The sequence below is a fragment of the Protopterus annectens genome, chromosome 2.part0 (genome assembly GCF_019279795.1).
Source record: "Protopterus annectens isolate FY-2018-M chromosome 2.part0, PAN1.0, whole genome shotgun sequence".
NCBI lineage: Eukaryota > Metazoa > Chordata > Ceratodontiformes > Protopteridae > Protopterus > Protopterus annectens.
Genome location: NC_056728.1, coordinates 604,717,060 through 604,744,100, shown reverse-complemented (window position 1 = coordinate 604,744,100; position 27,041 = coordinate 604,717,060). Strand labels below are relative to the sequence as shown.

The window sequence follows — 27,041 nt, the reverse complement described above, 5'->3', positions numbered from 1 at the left end:
ATTACTTCACACATCAATGTGCCTTCTAAATAACAGTGTGTTCCAGACGTCTGTCCCTTATTCACTGATAGATACTGCTGAACCCAACTCTACCTACTTCAGGTAATGCTAATGAAATGCAATAAACCCTCATCTTTTGCCGAAGGCTGCATATTAACCTCTGTTTCTGCACTCTGTCTTAATAACTCTGCAGTAGACGCTATGTATGTAATAACCTGCACTGACTACTTGTATATCTACTTTCATTTAATCAAGATATTTAACAGCAGCAGTGCATTATCATGCACTCTTAAGATACAATCAAACCATTTTACCTTATCTCATTTTCCTAGTTTCCAAATAAACTGGGCAAACATATATACAGTATACAACTCCTTCAGGATGCTAAGGACAAATCAAGTATACAAACAATATCATCTAAGCATGCAGTCACATTTATTCACATAACTACTGCTTGCAGCTAGATTAAGTGCTCACTGCATGTAAAGTTGCCAGTCTTTTTTTCTTTACATCTTTCATTAAAAGTGAACACATTACTCTAGTTTTGCATTATGTTTAGGAATTATAGACTAATGCCATATTTCAGGACTTACAGATGACATTTGTCTCCAACTCTATAGCTGAAGAAAAACATAAAAATCCACATGATTTGCATTTAAGTAAGAAGCATGAACAACTGAGAGTACATGTCAGTCATTGGAAAGTACAATGTCAAAAGTCACATGTCGATCATTGGAAAGTACAATGTCAAAGGCACGTGTTGATCATTGGAAAGCAGTATGTTAAAGGACAGGACACATGTCAGTCATTAGAAAGCATATTGCCAAAGGACACATGTCGATCATTGGAAAGTACAATGTCAAAGGCCACATGTGCATCTTTGAAAAGTACAATGTCAAAGGGCACATGTCAATCATTGCTATAATTCCAGATACTAAAGTGTTTGGATAAGGATATAAACAAATTAGTCACTACAAATTGCCATAAAATTGCTAGAAATGTATCAGACTGACATTTACCAATAAAATGAAATGTAACAGCAGTCCCTAAAGCAATGCTTTAAAAATAAACAGCACAGTGGCTGGTATCGCAGACTGCCTTTCTGGCATGTGGTAGTACTTGTTTTATAACTGCCATTACTAAGCAGTAGTAACACTCCTCAGGGACTGATCCTCTTTCATTTATATTCTCTGCCAGGTGCCAAGAAGCTAACAATCCCTTTTAAGGCCAGTCCACATTTGCAGGGAAGCCCGGTGATTTTATCACACCCTCCTGTTTATTGCCTTATATTCTAGTACTTGGCAAGGCTGTAGCAAAAGGCAAAAGTACAGAATGATCCTTTTGGCTTCTTTAATGGTTTTAGTGAGTGATTGTAGGTCAAATGTGATGACAGAAATCACACAGCCAGGATGTTTCCACAAATGAGCAGTTTTCCATACAAAATTAATATAAACCTTCATGTCACTTAAACAATAATGTCTTTAGTTGATTCTTTGTTAGCAGAATAAAACTTTTTTTTCTAATATTCTGATTTTCCTGTTCATCGAGGATACTGTTTTGTTTGTTGTGTCATGATTTCTATTTTCATGCACTGAGTAGAGCAACAACAAAACATTTGAGGTGCCTTATAATGGTATTATACTCATTATATAAATATAGTGTCTGCACGGATGTCATGTTGTTCATGGAACTTTTTTATGCTTCTTCAAATAACAGAAAAAATATCAGAGAAATGAATAAAAGCAAATGTGCATCACCTCAGTACCTACATATCTGCTGAAGAAAGGTAGACTGCTCTAAGAGTATTCAATAAGAACACCTGGATAATATAAAACAGATTTTGGAACTGCATTTTTCTCATGTAGAAAAGCTGGATATATTAAGCACGTGATTGTTTTTAATATTTTTTAACTGTATGTGCATGCTGGCACTCTTTGATACATATTTATCTATGCTAATGCTTTCAGTGCATGGAAACCTGATCATTCCCCTGCAAAGCGAGTTGTAGAACAGGTAATCTGTGTTCAGTGATAAGCGCAGTACTAATAGTGGCAGTAATAGTAGCTATCATGGGCATTATTCATGGTGCTCAGTTAACACCATTGAATCCCACAGGAAGGTCAGCTTACAGCAGCAGTCAGCATACACTGGCGCAGTCAAAGATATGCATTTTACTTTACTTCAGAACTACCTCCTCTATCCCATCTGGAAGATGAAAATATTATCACATTCTGTCTCACCAGTCCTGACTTATCCATGCACTCTTCAGTGTCTCTTATACTAAACCTGCAGTGCAAGTAATGTCCTTTGTCTTCAGCAGTAAGCCATGGCTATGGATGTCAATTAACAATGCACAAACTCATCTAATACTGGCTAAAGCAATTAAAATGCAGATTTGAATAAAACGGCTTCATTTCCTCATACTGATATCTGCCCCATGCTGGTTTGCTGTATATTCTTCTTATTATTAGTATTACTTACTTAAATACCTGACACATACATTACTCAGCATTTGCAATCTCCTAGAAGCCTATTGTTTAATATTATTATTATAACATTAATATTAATGATCTACTAGTCTATTTCACAAACACTAAGGAAGGAAGAGGCAGCACCAACAACATGATAACTAATACGTCCATGAATGCACTGCTGAGGAACGCAGTGCCCAGACTGGGTCGGACAGAATACTCAGAGAAGGCTGTGCACTGGACAGGAATGGATGGAAAAAACTGCATCTGACATGTAATAGCGCACATTAGGTTAGAATGATGAGCAACTAATAGCTTTGTTCTATAGATCTGGGTTTGGTTCTTTCAGTCTCTAATTCCTTTCCATTTCATTCAGAGCAAGTCAATCACCTGATAATATCCTTGGTGCCACAGTGTCCTTTGAATTTCCACCCAACCTGGTCTGAGCAGGACAATCTTTCTTAAACAGTGTGCTTTGTCTCTCACATTACCTGTAAGTGGGATATAAAATACCCCAGCTCTGCTTTTGTTTTATTTCACTTTCAGCTCTGTTGAACACGTGATAGTACTCTGTATGACTGAAGTTGTTTCAGTTTTTTTTTTTATTATTTTATTCTGGTCACTATACATGGGAACACTACTGTAAGTAATACAATCATATTCCAAAACATTTTAGGTGAAAGATTGCAAGCAGGAAATCAGAGTTGACTGTAGTACAGGTATAGTGCTTTTACTTTTTTTTGTTTTGCAGGACTCAGAACAAACTACTAGGTTTTATTTTTGTCTTCCACTTTGTCCTTTTTTTCCACGTTTGTACAAACATGGACTTGGTACACATTGAGATCAGGAGGTGTAGTGACATGCTTCCAGACTGGAGGTCCAGACAATACTGTCTGTAAAACAAACTCACTGCATCATAAATCAAAACTACATATTTTCTTTAAATGCTTTATTCTTTAGCTGACAAATTCTGTTTTGCACTGTAGCCGATAGTCTTCAGTTTGAAGTCAGATGTAAACTGGGGTGTTTTAACAGTGTGTGGGCAGAGGTGCATCATGTCCACAGAGAATTCAATGGTCATATGTGCTGCTTGTCTTGTACATACTAAGAAGACAATGAGGCTTAGGGGTTCATTTAAGTAGATTATTGCTTACAAACACATCAGGATGGATGGCAGGAACATTGAACTTAAAGGAGCTATCTAACAAACTGACTGACTACATACAAGCATGCTCTCACTCTGGTTATTCACTCAAAATGGCACTCTTGCTTGCACATGCTCAGTACTTATATCCACATGCCCACTGACTGGAATGCTACTTAAAGCTATATCACACACTCTTGTCTACATCCTGCTTCTTTACTGAGCTGTCTCATTTAAACAATGACATTTCAATAGGCATGCAGTTTATACAGACACTAATAAACAAAACTACAGTCATGTCCAGGTTGCCATGTATCTGGAACTAGGTTTTCAGATCTGACCTGATCTCATAATGTAATAGTTAAGACTGGGTTTAACAACAGGGACAGTCACTGGGGAATGTACTGCTTTAGGACTCTCAGGGATTTTCTCAGGAACAGGAATTGCTGACTGAATGTCCTCTGGAACAGGAACATTGGACAAGTCACTCTGAGAATTGGAGTCTTTGCCACAGGCAAGATGCTGTAACATTGGTTTGGACACTGGAATTAAATGTTTCCGATTTTGTCTGAATTCCTTTCCTTGTGATTCCACAATGTACGATCTCGGCTTTTGACACAAACTTTTCACAAATCCGATATGATCAAAACGTTTTGATGTCTACATCCTCACTATCTCCACTTTTTTCAATGAACTGAGCAGTTTGCTGGTCTTATCATAGTAGGGCTTCTGGGATAAATGCTTTTTCAAAGTTGGGTTTTCACTGCTTTGTTGTTTTTAGCACATGGAACCCATAAATTGCTACTGATTGGTAATGCGGTTCTGGTTTGTCTCGACATAAGTCTTTGGGCAAGTGAATCAAGGTGATTGTCACCAGGAATGTTTCTGAGATTTAGAAAGTTTAGAAAAACATCAGTATTGTCACATTTGGATTTCTCTAACAACTTTTCTGCACTTTGAACTGCATGTTTAGCCAAACTGTTTGACTGTGGCTATTCAGGCTACTCATAACATGAACAAATTCCCACACTTCTGCAAATTGTCTGAACTGCTGACTTGTAAACTGTGTATCATTGCCAGAAATAACTCTGTGCAGACTACCATAAACAGAAAAATGTCTCTTCAACTTAGTAATGACAGTACTGGACGTTATGTTATGAAGTAGGTCAATCTCGAACCAATTAGAATAACATTCTAACACCAAGTAATGTTGACCATTACACTCAAAGATATCTGTGGCTACTGTCGACCAAGGTAGTTCAGGAATCTGGCTTAAGTGAAGTGGTTCTTTTTTTTGATGCGGCTTTGTAATATTACAAACTTAACAAGATGAAAGTACTTTCTCAATACCTTTTGACATAGAAGACCAAAATACTATTCCTCTCACCCTGCTTTTGGTAGAGATAGTTCCTGGGTAGCCACAATGCAAGATCTTAATGTAGTCTTGTTATAAGTATTTTGGAACAATCACTTTTGGATCTTTCTTGATGATACCGTTGTCTGACAAAAATCTCATCTCTGAATGGAAAATATTGCTGCACTTCTACTGGTAAACAAGATTGTTTTGAAGGCCATCCTTGACTGATAAAGAGGTTTAGCTTCTGGAGAATTGGATCCGAAGCTGTGTGAGTTCTAAACTCATCAAGACGAGTGGAAGAAAAATTTCTTACTTCCATGACCTCAAAATCAAGTTTTCCCCTGTTCATGCTTCCTGCATTTAGATTAATTGAAGTTGTTGCCCAGGTCTGCCACTAGATGGTAGCATAGTAAAATTAATTATACCTCGTAGTGTGTCTATACTAAAGGAAACATATACCAGACTAAAATAAATTACAAAACTATATCTACACATTTTAGTTTTCTTTCTCACTTTTCCACAGCTGACTTATCCCAGTTAGGCACGTTGCATTACTAGGCAACAGCCTTTGAGCAAACAATTATTTATTCCCCACAATAATCTTGATTTGCCTGTTTAAACTGGGTTAAACCTACCTGTTAATATATTCCAAGTGCTATTCCTGATTGTTTTTTTAGGTTCTCTTGCCTCTCTTAGCCTGGCTAGCCTCGCTTCGTCAGCCCTTGCTATGCTCTGGCTCACTCCGCTCCCCTACACTACCCCCATTCCCACCCACCCCTATTTCAATTACATTTACACTTGTCCTTGCCCCACCTACTCACCCATCCTCCTATCAGACTCCTCCTCCTCCTCCTCACTCCTCTCTATTAACCTATCACCCATCAGCCCTACCCTCTTTTTATTTTCCACATACACTTCACCCTTTTCACCCTACACATTATCTAAAGCTTTTACCCTTTTCCTAGTTCCACACCCATTCCTTAAATCTCTCTACACCATCCATACCTGATTTTATATCTCAACCCCTACCACACCTGCATTACCTCAATACAGCTACCCATATTCTACTTTAAACCCACCTCTCCTTCTCTGTCAATTAATTCTCACATATACTCGGCTAAACTCAACCATCCCATACTATACTACACACCTCTCAGTAATGCCTCTCAAATTCAAGATCTTTCTCCTTGTTTTCTCTGTTTACCTCTCTCTTCTTCTAAGATTCTCATCACTTCACCCATCCTATATACCACCCAAACCCAAATCTACAACATCTACCCACACTGTCACCCTCTCTACCTACTCCACAATCTGCTCTAGTCTGTATGCCACTGATTTAATTCTACAAAAGAAACTGATAATCCTCTCTCCACAACATAACCTTCTTTGTAACACTGCCCATAATTACTTTAGAAACTCAAAAAAGAAACCCCATTCGACTACTTCTCCTGCTCATCTTAATCTAGTCCAATGTGATGAAATACACCCAAGCCCTGGCCCTTTTCCTTCATCTCTTAGTACCCCCAACTGCTCAAAATCCCTATATTTCACCAACATCAATATCCAAAGCGTAAGAAATTAAATCCCCCATGTGCATGCATGGTTAAGTCAACATAATCCAGACTTTACAGCCATAACAGAGACCTGGCTAAAACTATATATAAAGGACCCAGAATTTCTACCCCCAAATTATTCATGCCTTAGGACTGATAGACTTCACAAGAAAGGAGGAGGCATCACCTTATTATATCCAAGCAGCTCACAGTGATTCCATACTCAGAGCCTATTCCCCTTTTTTCCACTGCAGAATTACTTATTAGCTTCTTAAAACTGAACAACTGCAAAAGCCTTTGCATCATAGTCGTATACATTCCCCCAGGCAGCAATCTAAAACTTCAAAAAGGAACAAACTCAGCAAAAAACAGGCTTCATTCTTAAAACATCTGTCATTACATTAAAGTTATGTTTACCAATATTATAAATATGCTCATAGACACCCTGTTTAAATATACTTTAATAATGCTTTAGCATGACATGTTAGCAAACACTCTACACATACTTTCAAGTTTACTGTTATTGAACAGGTCAATAAGAACATCAGAGGAGGCCCTTGGGAATTAAAGCTCGAAGAACATGAGCTATTATAGCAACTTCGTACTAATGCCCACATATTTCCAAGGCTTAATGAATTTTGTTCTATTAAATGTTTACTTAAATTAAAAGCTTTAGATAGATGATGGTTAATGTTTATATCTGAAGTCCATTCATATATATTTTAGATGAGTATTGTTGTTTTATGTGTTTTATATTTTATGTTCCAGTGTATTATGTTTTATCATAAGTTTGAGGAATGTAAAAGGATATTTATGGATGTTGTTGCTTAGTAGTTGGTCTCAAAGTGCAAGGTTTTCATCCACTCTATATGTATATATGCATATGTATATGTGTAGATATATATATATATATATATATATATATATATATATATATATATATATATATATATATATATATATATATAGATCCCTATCACAACACCGACATGCCACAAAGCCGACACCCAAAACACAGACACCAAAAGACCGAAAACGCACAAAACCGACAACTCACAAAACCGAACACCATAACACCGACACCCAAAACACCGACACACAAAACGTAAACTGCACATTACACACAACTATACATGCACTAACCCTAACCCAAACCCTAACCCTATGGTCTGACACTACCGCACACTTACCCTACCCGCACCCTAACCCTAACTCACTTAACCCGCCACTAAACCTAAAGTCCGTCACTATCGCACACTTACCCTACCCGCACTCTAACCCTAACTCACTTAACCCGCCCTTAAACCAAAAGTCCGTCACTATCGCACACTTACCTTACCCGCACCCTAAGTCCGACACTACCGCACACTCACCTTTCCTGCACCCTAACCCTAAATCCCTCACTATCTCACACTTACCTGTCAGCTCCCTAATGCTAAATCCCTCACTATCGAACACTTACCGAGTCACGCTCACACGTTGCCCATGTCGGTGTTTCAGCTGTCGGGATTTTACATTGTCAATTATCTGTCTCGTCGGTCTTCTGGTGTCGGTCTTCTCAGCGTCGGTGTTCTGGTATTTCGATGAATTCAAGGGGACCATATATATATATATATATATATATATATATATATATATATCTATATGGATCTACTTCACAATGCCAAAATTTCAGAATGCCGACAACCATATGGCCAACACTATATGACCGACATCTGAAATCTCAACATTGTAAGTAGATCATGTAAAAGGAAAATAAAATCTCCTTTCAACTGCTAGCAGGGGGCTCTGCCCCCCTCCTGCACCCCTGTGGGGGGCTCCGCCCCCTACCCTCCCTGTAACTTTGATATACCAACTCTGAGATCAGACTATAGTGCAGGAATGGGAATCTTTCCATTCCTGCACTATAGTGAGATGCCAGTTCCTCACTGTCGGCATTCCAAATGTCGATCATATGGTGTTGGCCATATGGTTGTCGGCATTCTGTAGTGTCGGAAATATCAGGTAGACCCATATATATATATATATGGAAGAATTTTTAGTAATGACATGTTTTAGGAATGAAGCCTTATTTAGTTTATGTATATGGTCTCATTTGTAAACGGATGTATACAACTTTAAAAAATTTAAAAAGTTGATTGAGTTCAATTTAACAATTAACTTTACTATTTAAGGGAATTGTATAGGGATTTCATTGTCTGAAGAAGTACATGTCACTGTTTGTACGAAAGCGCTTACATTAAAAGTGGTGGTTATTTCATTTGTGCCATGTTTTGTTTTTTTCCCCAGGCAACAATATTCCTATTCTGGAAGACATTCTTGCATGGACAACCAACAATATAAAAAATGAAACGGTCATCCCAGGTGATGTTAACATAAACTGGTTAAATATCTCCAGTAACAACCCTTCTTCAGACATCAACCCTCACATCTATACTCAACTAATCTCTGATATAACCAGACCCGACAATAAGAATAGCAAAGGTTCTATCCTTGATTGGAATATGGTTTCTGACCAAATACAATCTCCTCCTCTGGTACACTGCCAAATAGTATAAGTGACCACTCTCCAGCATTCATAATATGTAAGCTCACATCCATACCAAACATTCATCAATATATAGTCAAGACTTACCCCATTACTCACCAATTACCTTTAATGACATTTTGCATAGTACTAACTGGAGTCCACTAAAATGTCTCCCACTTAATGAAGCTGTGGAATTCTTCAGTTCCACATTTCTTAAGATCCTAAATTACCCTTGCCCCTCTTTGACTAAAAAGAGTTAAGACAAAACATGCTACCTGGCATGCCAAATCCACAAAGCAAATTATGTCCACTAGGGACAAAGCCTGGAAAGCCTGGCTGAAAAACAAAACTCCATCCAACCTCATGCAATATAAACAACTTTGTAATCAGGCTAAATGATTAGTTCTCAAAAACAAAAAGGAACACTTCCAAAACCTCCAAAATCGACATAGGCAAAACCCCAAAAAGATTTGGGGTGCAGTCAACTCCCTACTTCACCCTCTGAGTTAGCCTCGCTCTTTAACTCTTATTTCATTGACACCATTGCTAAGCTTGCTACCACATCCACACCAATCAACATAAACCCATTACAACCTCCAGTAATACATACCCCATCTACTCCTAAACCCACTTTCTCACTCTCTCCCATACCTACTTCAACCATACAAAAACTCCTTCATAAACTTAAACCATGCACTAACGTCCCAGATAACTTGCAGAATTCTTACAACTATCAGCCTCCTCTATAGCTTACCCCTTCACTATTCTCATTAACAGGTCCATTCAGGAAGCATATACACCTGACATCTGGAAAAAAGCATGTGTTATCCCACTTCACAAAAGGGGCAATAACTCTGACATCTCAGAAATACTTGAGAAGTGCATTAATACGCAGCTCCTTAGTCACCTGGTCAAACACCAACTCCTTTCGCCCACTCAACACGGCTTTAGACCAGGACACAGCATGAGCACTGCTCTAATCTCCTTCCTAGATACAGTTAACAGAGCTCATGATGACGGATTCTTAGTCTCTGCACTCTTTCTTGATCTATCTAAAGCATTCGACACAGTTTCCCACTCCCTTCTACTTATTAAAATCTCCAAGCTTGGCATCTCTCTCCCCAACCTTCACTGGTTTTCTAACTATCTCAGCAACCAGCAACAATCTACCATTTGGCAGCACTCCTCCTCCCTCTTCCTCAATACTAATACAGGGGTACCCCAGGGATTTTTACTGGGTCCCCTTCTATTCAGTATATTCATCAATGACTTCCATACTGCTCTCACCCACAATACTGTTATCCAATACGCAGATGATTCTACTATTATCTGCTTCTCTAAATCTGCCTCTGTACTACAGCAGCTAACCCAGAAAGCATTCACCTAAACTGAAACCTGGATGTCACAAAACCAAATTGCCCTCAACCCCAACAAAACTAAACTCTTAATATTTACCCCCAAAAGATCCAACCCAATTGACAAATCTGAATTCTCTGTTCACTCTGAAAATAATATTATTATAGAAGTTGTCCCTAGTACCAAACTGCTTGGAGTCATCATTAATGATAAATTAACCTTTGACCTTCATATCTATAGTAACATAAAAAAACATCAAAAGCTAGGAGTCCTTTATAGGCAAAACCACTTTCTCAGATTTTCTGCTAAAAAGGCTCCCGCCTTATCATTCCTGCTTCCAACTCTCTTATATGGTGCACTCATCCTTACCAATATTCAGTCCTCCCTAAAAACTAAGCTTGCCTCAGTCTACAACAAAGTTGCCAAATTTGTTACAAATGCTAAATTCTCCACCCACCAATGCTCCTCTCTGCAGCAACTAAATTGGCTTGAATTTCCCTACCACCTCACATATCTACAACTAACCACTGCCCATAAACTCAACTACAACCCAGCAGCCTGCCAATCCCTCACCTCCATTCTGACCATGTACAAACCTAGTCGACAACTTAGGTCTGAAAACAAAATGCTAGTGAATGTTCACAAACCCAAGCTTTCAGCTGGCCAAATGCTGTATTCTTTTTCTGTCTCCAAGTTATGGAATAACTTGCCTATTTCAATCAGGAATATCAGTAATCCTGCTTCCTTTAAAAAATTCCTCAAGACTTAATTTCTCCTCACACTGGATTTGCACCTGCACCCTGACAGTTAACCGCAAAACCTGACCCTCCCTCTAAATCCTACTCTTCTCCACTTTATTACTTGTCTATCTTCCCCTTCTCTCTACCAGAATAACTCATTCTGTTGTCACTGTAGCCTGCTTTATCCCTACCTTAGGCCTCTGCCTCTTTCACTTTCTCCATTAAGTAAAATTCTTCACACTGCTAATACTATTACTTACATAGCTATACTTTTCTATTCCTATACTCAAATCATGATTGCAAAACTATTTGACACTGTAGTTATCAAATGTATTCCATATGATCATCAAAATTATACTACGTATTAATTATTTTATTACTACTGTTTCATATACTCTGTATTATTGTGTAAACTCTTCTGTATGTAATCAAATGTGGAGCTTTTCTCCCTGGGCCTCCATTAATAATGGGCTAATTTCAGGCCCAGTGGGCTTTTACAGTAAACAAATGCAATAAATAAATAAATAAATAAATATGTTGTTCTGTGTTTTTTTTTTCTGGGCAATCTGGATAAGGTATCAGCAAGATAAAGAAGTTTGCCTTTTTTAAAAAAGATTAAAATTGTACTTTTGAAATTTGAGCATCATGCATTGCAATCTCACAGGAGCTGTGTGCATTGGCTTTCTCAAAACAGTGACTAGAGGTTGGTGGTCAGTTTCAATCTGGATAGGTCAACCATAAATATAATCCTGAAACTTCAAACATGCAAACACAATTGCCAAAAGCTCTTTCTCAATCTGGGCATATTGCATCTCCGTTTGGGTACGAGTTCTCAATGCATAGGCTACTGATCTACCCTCTTGAAGAATGACTGCATCTAGACCAAACGTAGAAGCTTCACAGGAAAGAGTAACTGGTTTGTGAACATCGTAGTATCTTAATGTAGGTGGACTGGCAATTTTCTGTTTCAGGACATCAAATACTCTTTGGTGTTGCTCTGACCATGACTAAATTACATCTCTGTGTGTCAACTCTCTTAGCGGTGCTGAAAGTTGGCTTAAATCTGGAATGAACTTGTATAAATAGTTGACCAGGACAAGAAAACATTGTAAGTCTTGAACATTACCTGGAGCTGGCATCTTGAGAATTGTTGTTTGCTTGGAATGATCTGGTAGTAAACCTGAACTAGTAAACAAATGGTCAACATATGTAACTTCATGTAGTCTGAACTTGCACTTCTGAGGATTCAGCTTAAGATTCACATCACAAGCTCTTTCCAGAACTTTCTTGAGGTTTCTGTCATGTTCAGCTTCACCATCGCCTCCTACTAGAATATCATCTACTATAATAGCACACAGATACCAAAAAAAAATGTGTTCCATCACATGCTTAAAGACTTCACTGGCAGAATTTACTCCAAATAGCATTCTCAGAAATCTGGACCTCCCAAATAGCATACCAAATGTGGTTAGCAATTAAGATTTTCAGTCAAGTGAAATTTGCAAAAATTAACTCTTTGCATCTAAGACAGAAAAAACAGTGGGATTTGGCATGAGGGAAGCAACCTCCTCGACAGTGTACATAGGATGATGAGGTATTTTTAATGCTTTGTTCAAATCTCTTGGATCAGTACATTGTCTGATATCATCTGAGCTTTTGTTTTGAGATACTACCATAGGAGATGCTCATTCAGTCTGTTCTTCTACTGGTCAAATTACTCCTAGCTGCACCATTTTGTCTAACTCGGCCTTGACCCTGTTCTGAATAGCTATCAGAACTTTCCATGCTGGTCTGATGGCTGGGATGACCTCTGGGTCTAACTTCATGGAGTAAACAGCTGGTAGCTTGCCTAGTTTGTCAGCATCCTCAGAGAATATAGTTTGGGCAAAATTTGAGCTATTGTTATTCAAGCTTACATGGTGGACTTCTTTGTTAATTGAAAGCAGTCCCAATTTTAAACTGTCTGTGAGGCCTAATAATGACTGCATGTGCCTCTTAATCATGTTCTTCAGCTCTTACTCTAGCAAACATTTCTGCTGGCATAACATTGCACTTTGAACCAGTATCTACTTTGAGCTCTACAGGTCTCCCATTAATTCAAACACTACAAAAGATTTCATTCTTTGCCTACAAATCTACTGCATTGATGATTTCACCAAGCAAAGACACACCATCAACATAAAAAGTAGGGGTGCAGCTTTCTAACAGATCAACTTGCCAATTTGTATGCCCTCATTTAATAAAATAATGTGCCTTGTTTGATTTACAAAACCTTTTGAAATGATTCCACTGATTGCAAGAATGGCACTGCTGACCAAAAGTTAAACATTTTTCTCATTTGGGATCATGATTTTCACCACGATTACAACAGTTGACTATGAGGTTTGCTGTGGGTTTTGCTGAGTCACCCTGTGCTTTGCTGTGTGCACCTTAGGGCTTACTGAAGTAGATCTGGGTTTTACTGAAGTTGCCACATCCTTTGGCCTGTATCTCTTAACCTCATGCTGCATACTATCTACGTTGGCTGCAGAAGATACTGGAAGGCTTGCTTTATCATTTGTAAGCATACTTGTGTGCCTTTCTGTAAGATTGCATATCTGACAAATCACAATGACCCTGTTTAATGTTAATTCACTGTCTGAAAGCAAAATGTTTCTCATTGTATTATTATTAATACCACACACAAGCCTGTCCTTTATCAACTCATCTCTCACATCACCAAATCTGCAGGTTTTAGCCTTATTTCTCAAGTCAGTTATATATGCTGCAAAGGTTTCACCAGACATTTCATTTCTTGTGTAAAATAAGTGCCTTTCCATTGTAATATTTGTTTGGGGGTTACACATTCCTCTAAATTTACATTTTAAGCATTCAGGGTCTTCCCGTATTTCAGCCTGTACCACAATATGGCAGTCTTTCCCTTCCCCTGCAAACACAGCAGGTACATACACAAATGAATGATCTCTTTCAATGGCTTTTAAACCAGCTAATTTTAGCAAAATAAATGCCCTTGTGTGTGCATCTTTGTCAGAAAAAGCAGCCTGTATGAAAATATCATATTCCTGCTCAAACACTCTACAATTTTCTGTAATATTGTTTTCAGACACAAGTGGTGTGGGTCTGCAAAATCCTTCTGCCATGCCGACAAATTATAATAAAACACACTGCAGTCTAAGCCCTTGTAATTATGTATGAATATGCACACACACAAGGCACTTATAATAATATTCAAATGCACAACAGATTCTTTGAAATACTGTACTTTGAGAAACCCTCTTTGAAATGACTGTACTTTGCAAAATAACTGCACTGTAATACTGCACACACTTGCCAACACTTTGCATACTATGGATATTTCAAATAGCTTTAGTTAATGCAAAAAGTAGCACATAGCAAAATAATGCAGTCATTTTCCCTTTTTTATACATTTTATGCGGTTCAGATATTGTTTCAAACATTTTCATAATTATTTTGAATATTTTTATCATATTTTCTTTAATAAGAAGTTCATTTTAAGCATTCTGAGTGCTTCATTTTATATTCAGAGGGGAAAAAAATCATTTAAGTAAGTTTTAGTACCTGAAATTTGTTTCTGACCTATTTGTGAGTCATTTGAGTTGGATGATCCGCTCGTGTATATTCCACCACTTCTAACTGGTTGCCTCATGGCTGTAACTCTGAATCCCACTTCTGACACCATGTTGCTTGTCTTGTATTTACTAAGAAGATGATGAGGCATGGGTGTTCATTTAAGTCATTTATTGCATACAAACACATCAGGATGGATGGCAGGAACATTGAACTTTAACTAACTGACTACTACGTACATGCATGGTCTCACTCTAGCTGCTCACTTAAAATGGCACTCTTGCTTGCATGTGCTCAGTAACTATATGCACGTGCCCACTGAATGGAATGTCTCTTAAAGATATATTGCACACTCTGATCTACAATATGCTCCTTCAAAAGTTCTTACCATGTCTTTTGATTTTTTTTTATCAAACTGGGAATATTGATAAGCATTTATCAAGGGAAACAATTGACACAGCTAAAAGTTATTAGTGACCTTGAGTTGTGTGTCTGTTAAACATAACTATTAGTAATGCAAGACAGAGGGTGCAGTAGTGTGGAACCTAAGTCCAATTTCTTTTTTTTCTACTATATTAATGACTTTCCATGGTTTTCTACAAGCAAGTGGCACAAAACCACTATGAACTCCAAGAAGATAAAGAATGTATGCCACTGCTTTAGTGTCAATATTAAAAAAATCCTCAAGTCAAAATGCTGCTACCTGCTTGCTTACAAATACAATTCTGAAATTTAATTTTTGAAAAGATACCATATTTTGTTTATATATGTTTTTGTTTCTATGGTAGATTTGCTTAAAAGTATAAAAGAAAAAAAACATGTAAACATATAAATTAGCTATTCATTATCTGTGAATTGCTGATCAGTCTGTCACTAATGTACATTTAACAGAATATAATCTGACTACATGCATCATTGAAGAAAGTGAAGAAATATACTGCACCATGCATAATTGGTGTCTTTTAAACCACACCACACACATACACACACACACACACACACACACACACACACACACACACACACACACACACACACACACACACACACAGGCATGAGGCACATGTTCAGAAAAAAAGGGAAAAAAGCTAGTTCTTTAACTGTTACTGTAGTGTACTGTGAATCTATGCAGTTTTCCAAAGAAAAATATAGATCTTGATGATATATACATAACATTTTTTCAGGTGACTTATTTGTTTTAAACTGGCTAAGAAGGCTTACAATTATTTGGTTGAAAAAGTAACACGAAGAAATTATGAAAGGATAAATTATTTGTAGCTCTCTATATATTGACCAATTTATTTTGACCACCTGTATTTGTATTTAATTTCACTATATACTTTCAAAAATTACTGTGACTTAATTTCTCATATTGCATTTTTATGGAAGTATATTGTAACCCAGTGTGAATTACTTAAAAAGCCATACAGTAGAAAGATTTCTCAGATCAGCTTATTATCTTATCAGTGGCTAGGTTGCACCAGTTACGATATTAACATTGTTATTATGCAATCTAGCAATCTCTAAATGTTTAGCCTTTGCCTTTAGCAGTGTTGCAATTTTTATAACAAATTTTTTTTTAAAGTTTTGTTTAAAGAAAACACATCATATTTTTTAAGTTATTATTTGGATCAGATAACTTGTTTTACATTTTTTGAATGATAGTTTGATATAAAGTACTTAAAAAATAAGCACTATAATAAACCTGAACTTTAACTAAAATAGCCTGCTTTTACCCACCACCTAACCCCCAGTCCTTACCCCCATTTATGCCATCATCTGTTCACAAACCTTAATCATCTGTATTATTTTTAAATTCAGGATCAAGTCATCAGGTACTTTATAAAGCAGTTTAGATTCATCAGTACATAGTATTTTCAGCAAACTTGTAGTTTTATAAGGCCTCCCTACATGTGGTTGACATCTGAGTTACTGATTACTAATTCCATGATACCTTTTTTTTTCATTTCCCTGACTGACCTTTCTTGTACTATAATGTAAAATCAGTTTGTGTGAGCACTGTATTTTCCCAACCAACACAATTCTGGTTCCCCATGGTTGGATAGCAATAGAGCTAGCATGTATAAGGAAGGTTTTATGGGGGTCCTGGTGGGCATGGTAGTGCTCAACTGTTTTTGATAGTGTTATTTGCATTCAGGGGATTTTTTTTTTCATTCTTTATAGCAGAAATATTTTGTAAATCTTTCTGATACAGTGAACTACAGCGGCAATAAAAACTACTGACTCGGGTTCACAATATGCAGTGCATGGTGACAGTGAAGACAAGCAAGCCTTAAAGCTGCTATGTAGTTAATGAAGTCTTGATACATATCTGTGTGTGTGTGTGCGTGTGTGTGTGTGCGTGTGTGTGTGTGTGTGTGTGTGTGTGTGTGTGTGTGTGTGTGTGTATGAGCAGAAGGATAACATGCTATAGAAATTAAAGCTATTTTATTTACATTCATTTGTTGTTCATAATGCATACTTCTATGGGGAGTTTATCTAGTCTGGTTGGGCACTCTGTCTATCTTTCCCTGAGACTGGAGTATGGGATTAGTGATTCTGTGTTTGAACATGAAGGAAGGAGACAACAGGGGTCCCATCACATCAGAAAATGCTATTTTAATGCAGGTCAGACAACGTATTGTGATCCCACTGTCCAAGTTCTGAACAGTATAACTAATATTGCTTAGCACTGCAGACTATAGTAGCAGGGTTACGCTAGTAGTGCAGGTTCTTTGAGGTGGGCTTAAGGTTTGCTGCAGGCCTGCCCTTGGATATACATCTCAATAGTCAGGAAACAGCATGGTTGTCTCAGTCTTGTCTGTCCTAGAATGTTTAAAGGACTTTAATTAAACAGCCATGCTGTTCTTTCAAAACAGAAAATATTCTGGTGTGAAAAGTTATCATACTACTCTTTTCAAAATACTTTTGACTATTCAATGAGTTTTCTATTCCTCCCCCCACTACCATGTATAAATTTTTACAAAATGTCTTCTTCACTGGACTATGTAGATACACCTGTAACATGCTAGGGTGGGGCGGGTTCTACATTTTGTATAAATATTTATCTAATATGTATTATTTGGAGCTCCTGTTGAAAAGGGAACGATGTGCCCAGTCAGACTTTCCTGATCAGTAAATGCAATTAATAAATTATAAATAAATAAACGGGATTTCTTTTGCCCACACAAATATTATAAGTGTCTGATGCATGGCTTATTAGATTACAAATTTGATCCCATTATAATGGACAGAAATGAAAGGAAATCTGAAGAAAAAATATGCAGTTAATTGAAATCACCTCAGGTATATCCATTACTGTATTTGATACAGCCCCTTAAAGTGTATTTTTAGTTATCTGTTTTCATAAAACATTTTACTTTCAGCATGATGATGATGCATGTTGCTTTTAGTGGTGTGTTAGAAGTCTTAGATGAAAATAACTTCACCCTACTTGTCTAAAATCAGTGATTGCCATTTGACTGCTACAGTATCCCCATTTCTATAAACTGGTAACACATGCTGTGTCTACAGAAAGCAGCTATATAGTAATAAGGGATTGTTACATTCTTCAGATACTGCCATTAAATATTTTTAGTAAACATACTAAGATTTCTGAATGACATTAAAAGAAGCACTTACTGTGATCCAACTGATCTGAGGTCCAATGTTTATGGAATACAGTGTTACAATTGATGATGATGCTAGGCTGTGTATGACTTTTGTTTCTTTCAGACAAGGCCCACCTGTATGGAAAATACAAAGAAAGTAGATTAGAAGTAGATTGGTGAAGGTGTTCCATTTAAAGTTTACTTATAATGTATATATTCTGTTGTATTCCTCATTGAGAAAGTGGTATTGCTTTAGATGATTTTCCTATTTCATTTTTTACAACACTGATAAATGAGAACACAATATGTCCATTTGGTACTTGCCACAGCTTTTTCTTTAATGTATATGCAATTTTAGATTGAAGCAACTCTATGAGTACATCAGATGATACATCTATGACATTACCTTAATTCCAGGTTCATATTGGTTTAGGTGTTTTTTCTTAAGCATTGTGACAATAAAAATGGATGAAATTAATAGTTAAAAAGAAACAATAAAGTAATCATAAAACTGACAACACAGTAAAAGGAGAAACCAAAGCTTCATAAAATATGCAGCAAAATCCTAAAGGTAAAACACATGACATATATACAGACATACATATAAATATTTCAAGCACAAGCATTAACACCCTTCTAGCTTGCCAATATACCAAAACAATTGTTCCAGTAATAACTGTTCAGGCTGTTCCTAAACATATCTAAACTAATACTTGCTTTAATGTAATTTGGTAGGCTGTTCCATGCATCAGCTGCTCTGTCAGGGAACCAATTAGTGCACTTCTCATTCCTATAGAATCTTCTATATAGGTTGTCTCTTGATTCTCTAGTACATTTTGATAACCCTAAACATTCCCACAGGTGGTAAATGCCCTATATACCTGAATAAGGTCTCTTCTTAGATATGCATAAGAAACATTGTACAAGTTCAGATCTTTGAGTCTTTCATAATAACTTAAATTTTCACATCCATGGATGCCCTTGGTATATTTCCACTGTACTCTTTCCAGTTTACTCATGTTTGTTTTCTTATAGGTTTCCATATTGTTATTCCATACTAAAGTTTGGGTCTAATGTAACTAACAAACAATGACTTCATCATTTTAGATTTCCTTAGACTTTATGGATCTTTTTATGCAACCTATAGTTCTGTAACTATAATTAACCAATTGGTTGATGTGATTAGAAAAACTCATAGCTAGAGCTAACCACATACCCAGGTCTTTAAATGAATCTACAGTTTCAATCACTGTGTGCTGTATTAAATATTCACATTTCAATTTCTGTCTTACAAATCTCATATGGTTAGTTTTCAATGTATTTATCAACATATTATTCTCCTGTGCCCAAATAGTCAATTTTGTCAAGTTATTTTGTAAACATGCCATATCTGTAATACACACATGTAATTAGTTTGCCCAATTTTAGGTCATCTGCATATAGACTGTAGAACACCTCAGATAAAAAAATTTGGTCTGAAAGATACAATCTAAACAAGTAAAGACTTAGGACAGAGCCCTGTGGGTCACCCTGACTGTAACTAAGAATTTCACCTGCCCAGTTGCTGTATGGTACTTGCCATGTCCTAGCTGCAAGCCATGCAGCTATTCATCTTATCAAGAGTACATCAATACCTAGTTTTTCTAATTTATTGATCAGTGTTTTGTGTATGACCCTGTCAAATGCTGAAGTCAAATCTATATAAATTACATCACAGCACAATTTTTCATTCATAGCTGTTATTATATTGCTATAGAACAACATGTTACAGGTGGTAATAGATCTGTTTTCAACATATGCATGCTGATACATGGTTTTAAGTCCCAACCTCTCTAATTCTGACAATAACTTATCCAATATTACCTTCTTCATTATTTTTCACAACATGAAAATAGATGTAAGGGTCTATATGACTCTGGGTTTGTCCTACTCCCCTTTCCCTTAAAGACAAGTTTAATCAGCACATGTATTTAATCTTACAGAATCTCCCCATAATTATATGACCTAGTGAATAACAGATATAATGGCACCATAAGTTAAGTGTTTTCGAGTCATTGTTACTAATTCCGTCTTCTCACTTTACTATGTTTGGATCCAGTTTGCGCAGTTCTTTTTCAATATAATTTAATTTGATTCCAGTATCTGAGGTCACCTAGATGTTACTAGGACAACTTATCACCCCTTTTGTGCAGCCAAACTGTTTTGTATAAGATTTTGCAAATATATCTATAATCTGTTGTGTCTGATGAGAATATAGATTTTAGAATCTGTGCGCAGTTTATCAATTTGTCTTTACTCCCTCCACATCTTATGTATCTTTGAAAATGTTTCCTATTATGCTCAATATCTTTATATAAATTTTCTTCAAATTGTGTCTTGATCTTGACTCACACTGTGCCTAATCTTAATTTTAATTAAACTCAATCTGTTTGTCCAGCTTGTTTATTTCAGTTTTCAAAGTTGTAATTTGATCTCTCTTCCATTCTTATATTTTTTGTTTCTCATCTTAATCAGGTATCTTGTTTTTATGGAAACTTATCCCCCTGATGTTATATGCCTAGATCCTGATGTTAAACATTTTAACTCATTAACTCATTAACAACTCAGTGCTCTAGAATGCCACACCTCTAGCACCTGTGTGCATCTTACATTCCAGAACATTAAAAAGTATAAGCCAAAGAAATGCAAAAACCTTGTAAAGGTACATGTCATTAAAGACTTACAGACAGAATGGAATGCCCACACAGGTACCTTATTAAAGATTACAAGGCCTAAACAATGTGTCCTACATGGACCGAATCAAAGCCCTATCATTGTACTGGGTATCCTATAGACTAAGAAGAGGTGACGTGTCTGGCGTACAAGGCATCCTCCAACTCATTAATGATGGATGATTAACTGCACATTAACAAGTCAAATTTTATCAGAAGTACTTGGTCTAGGGATTTAAATATTTTATGTAACATCAACAGAATGGTTTGGAGGGAGAGGTATATCTCACAGAGGATACCACTGCTGTGGAACAGACTCCTCATCCACATAAAACAAAGTTCATCCCTTTCCATATTCAAGCACAATTTAGATCTATGGATAGAAAATAGAAAATCTGCCCCATAACTTCCCTATTTACTACTAATGAACAGAGGCAGCTTCAAAATGCTTTAACCCATGCATGCGTCCCTCAAATGATACATGATATGATCCCATTTATTGTCATTTGGAATAATATATAATTATCAGCCATGGGATGGGTAATACCTATCAATAACCAAATAGGATAGGCTATTTTGAGCACAAAAAGGGAAACTGGCTTGGCTTAAAATGGTCCATAAGAGTAGTTAGATTAGTACTTGCTTATGAACCTGTGTTAGCAGTGAAAAGTTTTCTTTATTGTGGCAATAGTCAGGACATCCACAGCCTTTACAACAATACTGTAATGTATTATAATGCACAATGCCAGTCACCATGAAAAGCAGATGTCAGCAGCTCCTGTCCTTTCTCTTTGGTTACCCACTATCCTCATACTGTTTCTGTGCATATTCTCCTGTTCTGTACTTTACCCTCCCCTGAATTCATTTCTAGCTTCACTCATAATTGCCTTTCCTAGTGCACCTGCCCTATTTTACTGTCTTCAGACTCTTACATATTAATGTTTTTTTTTCCCCTGCTTTTAGCTGCTAGTAGTACCTCTCTCGCCCCCTCCAAAGCCCCTCTCTATTATAGCTTATTTTAACCATACAGCACTGGGTTTGCTTCAAGTAAATTACTTGTGTAGCTCGAGGCCATGTAAACTTATTTCTGCTCATATTTTATTACCTTTTATTTTATTTCCGGTGACTATACCTTTAGAATCTTTATATCCTTGTCTCTCCAGCTAGTTTTTCACTATCTTTTTCTGATTGTTTATATGACTTCATCTTGACCAGGGTGCTAGCCCCACTCCATTTGCCCTCGCTACGCTTGGGCTCACTTTACTCCCCTACTCTACCCCCATTCCCACCCACCCCATTACAATTACCTTTATACCTGACTATCCCTCCCCTTCCTGTCCCACTAGCCACTACAATTCCACTTCCTGCCTATCACCACAACCACCTTACTTATATGTCAATCTTTTCAACACCACTTCCTCTATACCACTGTCTCTACCTACTCTATCTGACCATATTTTATTCCAACATGTATTATTTTCTAATATCTTCTACACTACTCCTTATTCTCTCTATCTCTACCTCTTAACACTCCACTCTCTCTGACCCACTCCCATGTTCACCAACTTCTCACTCATACAACATATATCCAACTACTTCATCTTTTACTATCTCCCCTAATCTCTTTACTACCTCTTCCTCAAGTCTATATAAACTATCCATAATACAGGTTTTTAAAGCTTCCTACAAAGCTAAGTAAAAACTATACAAACTCCATCTAGCATCTACTACACACTCTCTCCTCAAGATATCCATCGCAACCCTGGCCCCACTTCTCTCCCCAAAACTACCTCTACACTGCCCTTATCTTACTCCTCTAACAGTCACCAACCTCAGTCACAACAATCATCTCCATCCAAATACTTAACTATTTACTCATTGAATATTCAGAGTCTAGCAAATAAAGTCACTGAGCTGCACTCATGGATAGCTCTCAATACCCCAACCTGGCTCAAGCCACAAATCTCAAATAGTGAAATACTCCCACCAGGTTATAATATCTTCTGATCTGGTAGACCTGTAAAAAAAGGGGGTGGCATGGCCATCCTCTACTCAAACAACCTTAACCTCTCACCATACCCTTCCCCAGTTCCTGACTTCCTCCCAGCTAAAATCATCATCCTTAACTGCCATCTGAATCCCCACAAAAAAACTTGCAATTGCCTCTATTTACCTTCCTCCTGGTAACAATCTGCCCATTCTTGAAAACATCCTATCCTGGTTCTCCCATAACATACCATGTGAGACACTTATCCTTGGTGATGTCAACATTGATTGGTCCAAACTCACAACTAACTCCCCCCATCTCAGTATCCACCTATACGGCTTCCACCAACTTATAACATCTCTCACTCGCTTCCATAAAAATTCCACTTCCAGCTCCATCATATACTGGATCCTTACCAATTGCCCCATCAATACCACAATCCCACCACCTTACCTGACTCCCTCAGTGATCATCTCCCTACCACCATCTTAAGACACTACTCCCATATTCCTAAACCCCACCTTATCAAAGACTGTCAAAAACTATAGACTTTCAATTCATCCCAATTTAACTCCATTCTCCACAACATAGATTGGTCCATCCTAAAACACCTCCCCCTAAACGATGCTGTAAGCACTTTCAATAGCATCTTCATGAATACTCTAAACTCCTTAGCTCCCTCTAGGAAGATCAGAGTAAAATCAAATCATGCTCCCCTGGCTCTCCAAAGAGACTAGGTCCCTTATGAAACAAAGAGATCATGCTTGGAAAATGAGGAACCTTGCAAAAAAACATACAACTAATGACAAAAAGCTATACTATAGCTCTGCTCAGCTTAACAACAAATCCAATCCTCGAAAATTTTGGTCAACTCTCAACAACATCCTCTATCCTGGAAAGCCCTCTAATCCCTCCCCATACCCTAACTCTTCCTCTCAGGAAACAGCTACCCTCCTGAATAAACACGTTATCTCTTCCATCCAAAATCTGGTAACCTCTAAGCCAAACACTACTTTGACACCCACCCCTCCAAATCCCACTAATGCAACTTTGTTTTCTTTTGAGACAGTTCCCATTACTTACATCAAATCTCTACTACTCAAACTAAAACCTTGCTCTCCTTCCACTGACAATCTATCTCCTACATTCCTCAAACTTGCTGCTGACTCAATTGCCTATCCTATATTTATACTAATTAAATGATCTATTCTGGAATCAACTGCCCCCCCCTCTTTGGAAATCTTTCTTCACTATCCCTCTTCATAAAGGTGGAAACTCCACTGACCCCTCAAACTACTGACCCATTGCCATTCTGTCCCCCCTCTCCAAGATATTAGAAAAATGTATTCACTCAGAGCTTCTCAATCACCTCCTCACACACCACTTACTTACCCCTACCCAACATGGATTTCGTCCTCACCACAGCACCACCACTGTCCTCATCTCCTTCACTCATATCATTGCAGAGGCCCTAGACAACAATAAACTCATTTCCTGTCTCTTCCTAGATCTCTTCCAAAGACTTCAATACTGTCTCTCATCCTCTACTACTATCCAAACTCGCAAATCTCCACCTATCCCCCTTCGCACTTGCCTGGTTTAATAGTTACCTATCTGGCAGGGAACAATCTGTCAAATGGCTCTCATCCTCCTCACCTTTCCTTCCCATCTCCACTGGTGTTCCCCAAGGCTCCATCTTGGGACCCCTTTTGTTTAACATCTTCACCAATGATCTTTACACCTCATGCAAAGAATCCTTCCTTATTCAGTATGCCGATAACTCCACACTTATATCCATCTCAAATAACATTCCTGAACTACACTCCCTGACCCAACAGGCCCTACTATCCACTGAACAATGGCTCTCTCACAACCTGTTGATCCTAAATCCCAAAAAGACCAAATTCCTACTTTTCCTTCCCCGTTCTCTTTCTCATCACCAAACCTCCTTTTTTATTACATCTTCTAACAATACAACTATCCAACCTGACACCCACACAAAACTCCTAGGGGTCATTATCGATGCCAAACTAAAGTTCAACCTACACATACTCCAATGTATAAAAAAAAACAAACCAGAAACTACGTCTGCTATATCGGAACAAAAAATTCCTAACACCTGAATCTAGACTTACCCTGGGCCAGGCAGTCCTCCTCCCCTCCCCCTAATACGCCGCCCCAGTTCTTACCAATATACAGGCCTTCACTCTAAACAAACTCCAACAGACTTACCATAAAATAGCCAGATTCATTACTAACTCCCCATACAACTCACACCACTGCATTTCTTTAAACTCTCTTCAATAGCTTGAACTTCCCCAATTTCTGCTATCTTATCAATTTCATATGCTACACTCTATTCTTTATAAACCCGCCTTCTGTCTATCTGTATCTTCCGTAGTCTCCATCTACATCCAATCCCGGACCCTCCATACTTCTAACCAACAATTACTTGATATCTACCACCCAGAAAGGTCAGTAGGCAAACTACTCTACAAACACTCCCTTGCTCATGCTTGGAACAAACTTCCCCTTGAATTACGTTCAATCTCCCACACCTTACACTTTAAAAATGAACTAAAAGCTTATTTTCTCAATTCCAGAACCTGCCCTTGCCATGACCCTACCTAGTCTTCCTTCCCTTTATATACCTTCAAAATGACCATACTTAGTACCTCATTACACCTCTCTCTCTCCAACGTGTCTACTATGCATTTGCATAATTTTATACAAACAAAAAATGTTTATGTTTGACCTATTGAACTATATCAATGTAAAATTGTTACTTAGCTTCTTTTTAATGCAACTTTAACTTTATGCATGTAACCCAACATATGTGAATCTTTTTGCTATAACTGCTATTATATCAATATTGTTTAAAATTGTACTTGTTTTAAATGTACTACTGGAGCTTTTCTCCTCGGATCTCCACTGAAAATGGGCCACAAGCCCAGTTGGACAAACCCGGTTAACAAGTGTCAATAACTAAATAAATAAATAAATACATTACCATCTTCTCTAAACTTCAGCAAACATTTTCTCATAGCTTGGAAACTGCATAAGCTAGACATGCACTGTTAGAGCACTTCTTTCAGCCTGACTTGAGCATTCATGTGTCAGCAAGAAGTTCCTTTTTGAATGCTTGTTTGTTGAGGTACTTCTAGAAATATGAAAAGTTTTTTAGTTGCATAACTGAAATGTAAATTTCACCGAATACCTCAAGATATACGTCTTACAGTGCAAATACCAACAACATTTCTTCAACATCATCTTAGGTCTCATCCAATGCCATGGAATAAATTATTAAGTCAATTGGTTTTAGAAATATTAATGCATATATGTAAATAGTGTCACAATAATTAACAAACCAGTACTAGAATATCCATCAGACCGAATTAAATATGGACAATGACGCATTTTTCTGTCTCCCACCCCTGGCATTTTACACCGTGCTCCTCAGCAACATGTAAAGCTTTCACTTATGGAAAACATAGATATGAAATGGCAAATGATTACTACATGATATCCAAAATTAAAAACATTGGTTTAATTTTGTTAGCTCAATCTCATCCTTTCTTATGCTGCTTAATACTGATTAGTAACTCACTTACTTAAGGAAGCCAGCCCTAAAACCATGCTGGGACACTCTAAAGAGCTGTTGGTGTTAAAAGGAAGTACACAAAAAGATGTTATGGGCATATTTTGGGTAACAACATATAAAAGACAAATTGAGACACTGTGGGAAAATACAATACATGCTGGGAATTGATAGTATAGACAATTATACAAGGAAAATCATAAATCAAATGCTAATTCAAATTAACATATTTTGAAGGATCTTTTAAAGTGTTGCACTTTAGAAAACAAAGCAAGTATGCCACTGATTTTAGGTATAATTATCTTCTTGTTAGGTCAACAACATGTCTTAAGATAATACCCAAGTCAATTTTATAAGTGTGCCCTGTCAGCGAAATATAGCCTGCTTCATGTCTA

At 37.3% G+C, this 27,041-nt stretch overlaps 1 protein-coding gene across 1 annotated transcript in view; it reads right to left on the bottom strand.

The window, feature by feature from the left end:
- The window catches only part of TECRL (trans-2,3-enoyl-CoA reductase like), a 1,073,904-nt gene that overhangs the window by 538,146 nt on the left and 508,717 nt on the right, over window positions 1-27,041 (bottom strand). Inside the window, exon 4 of the mRNA XM_044060983.1 lies at window positions 18,382-18,485. Within this exon, the coding sequence (XP_043916918.1) occupies window positions 18,382-18,485 (104 nt within the window). The remainder of the gene's footprint in view (window positions 1-18,381; window positions 18,486-27,041) is intronic.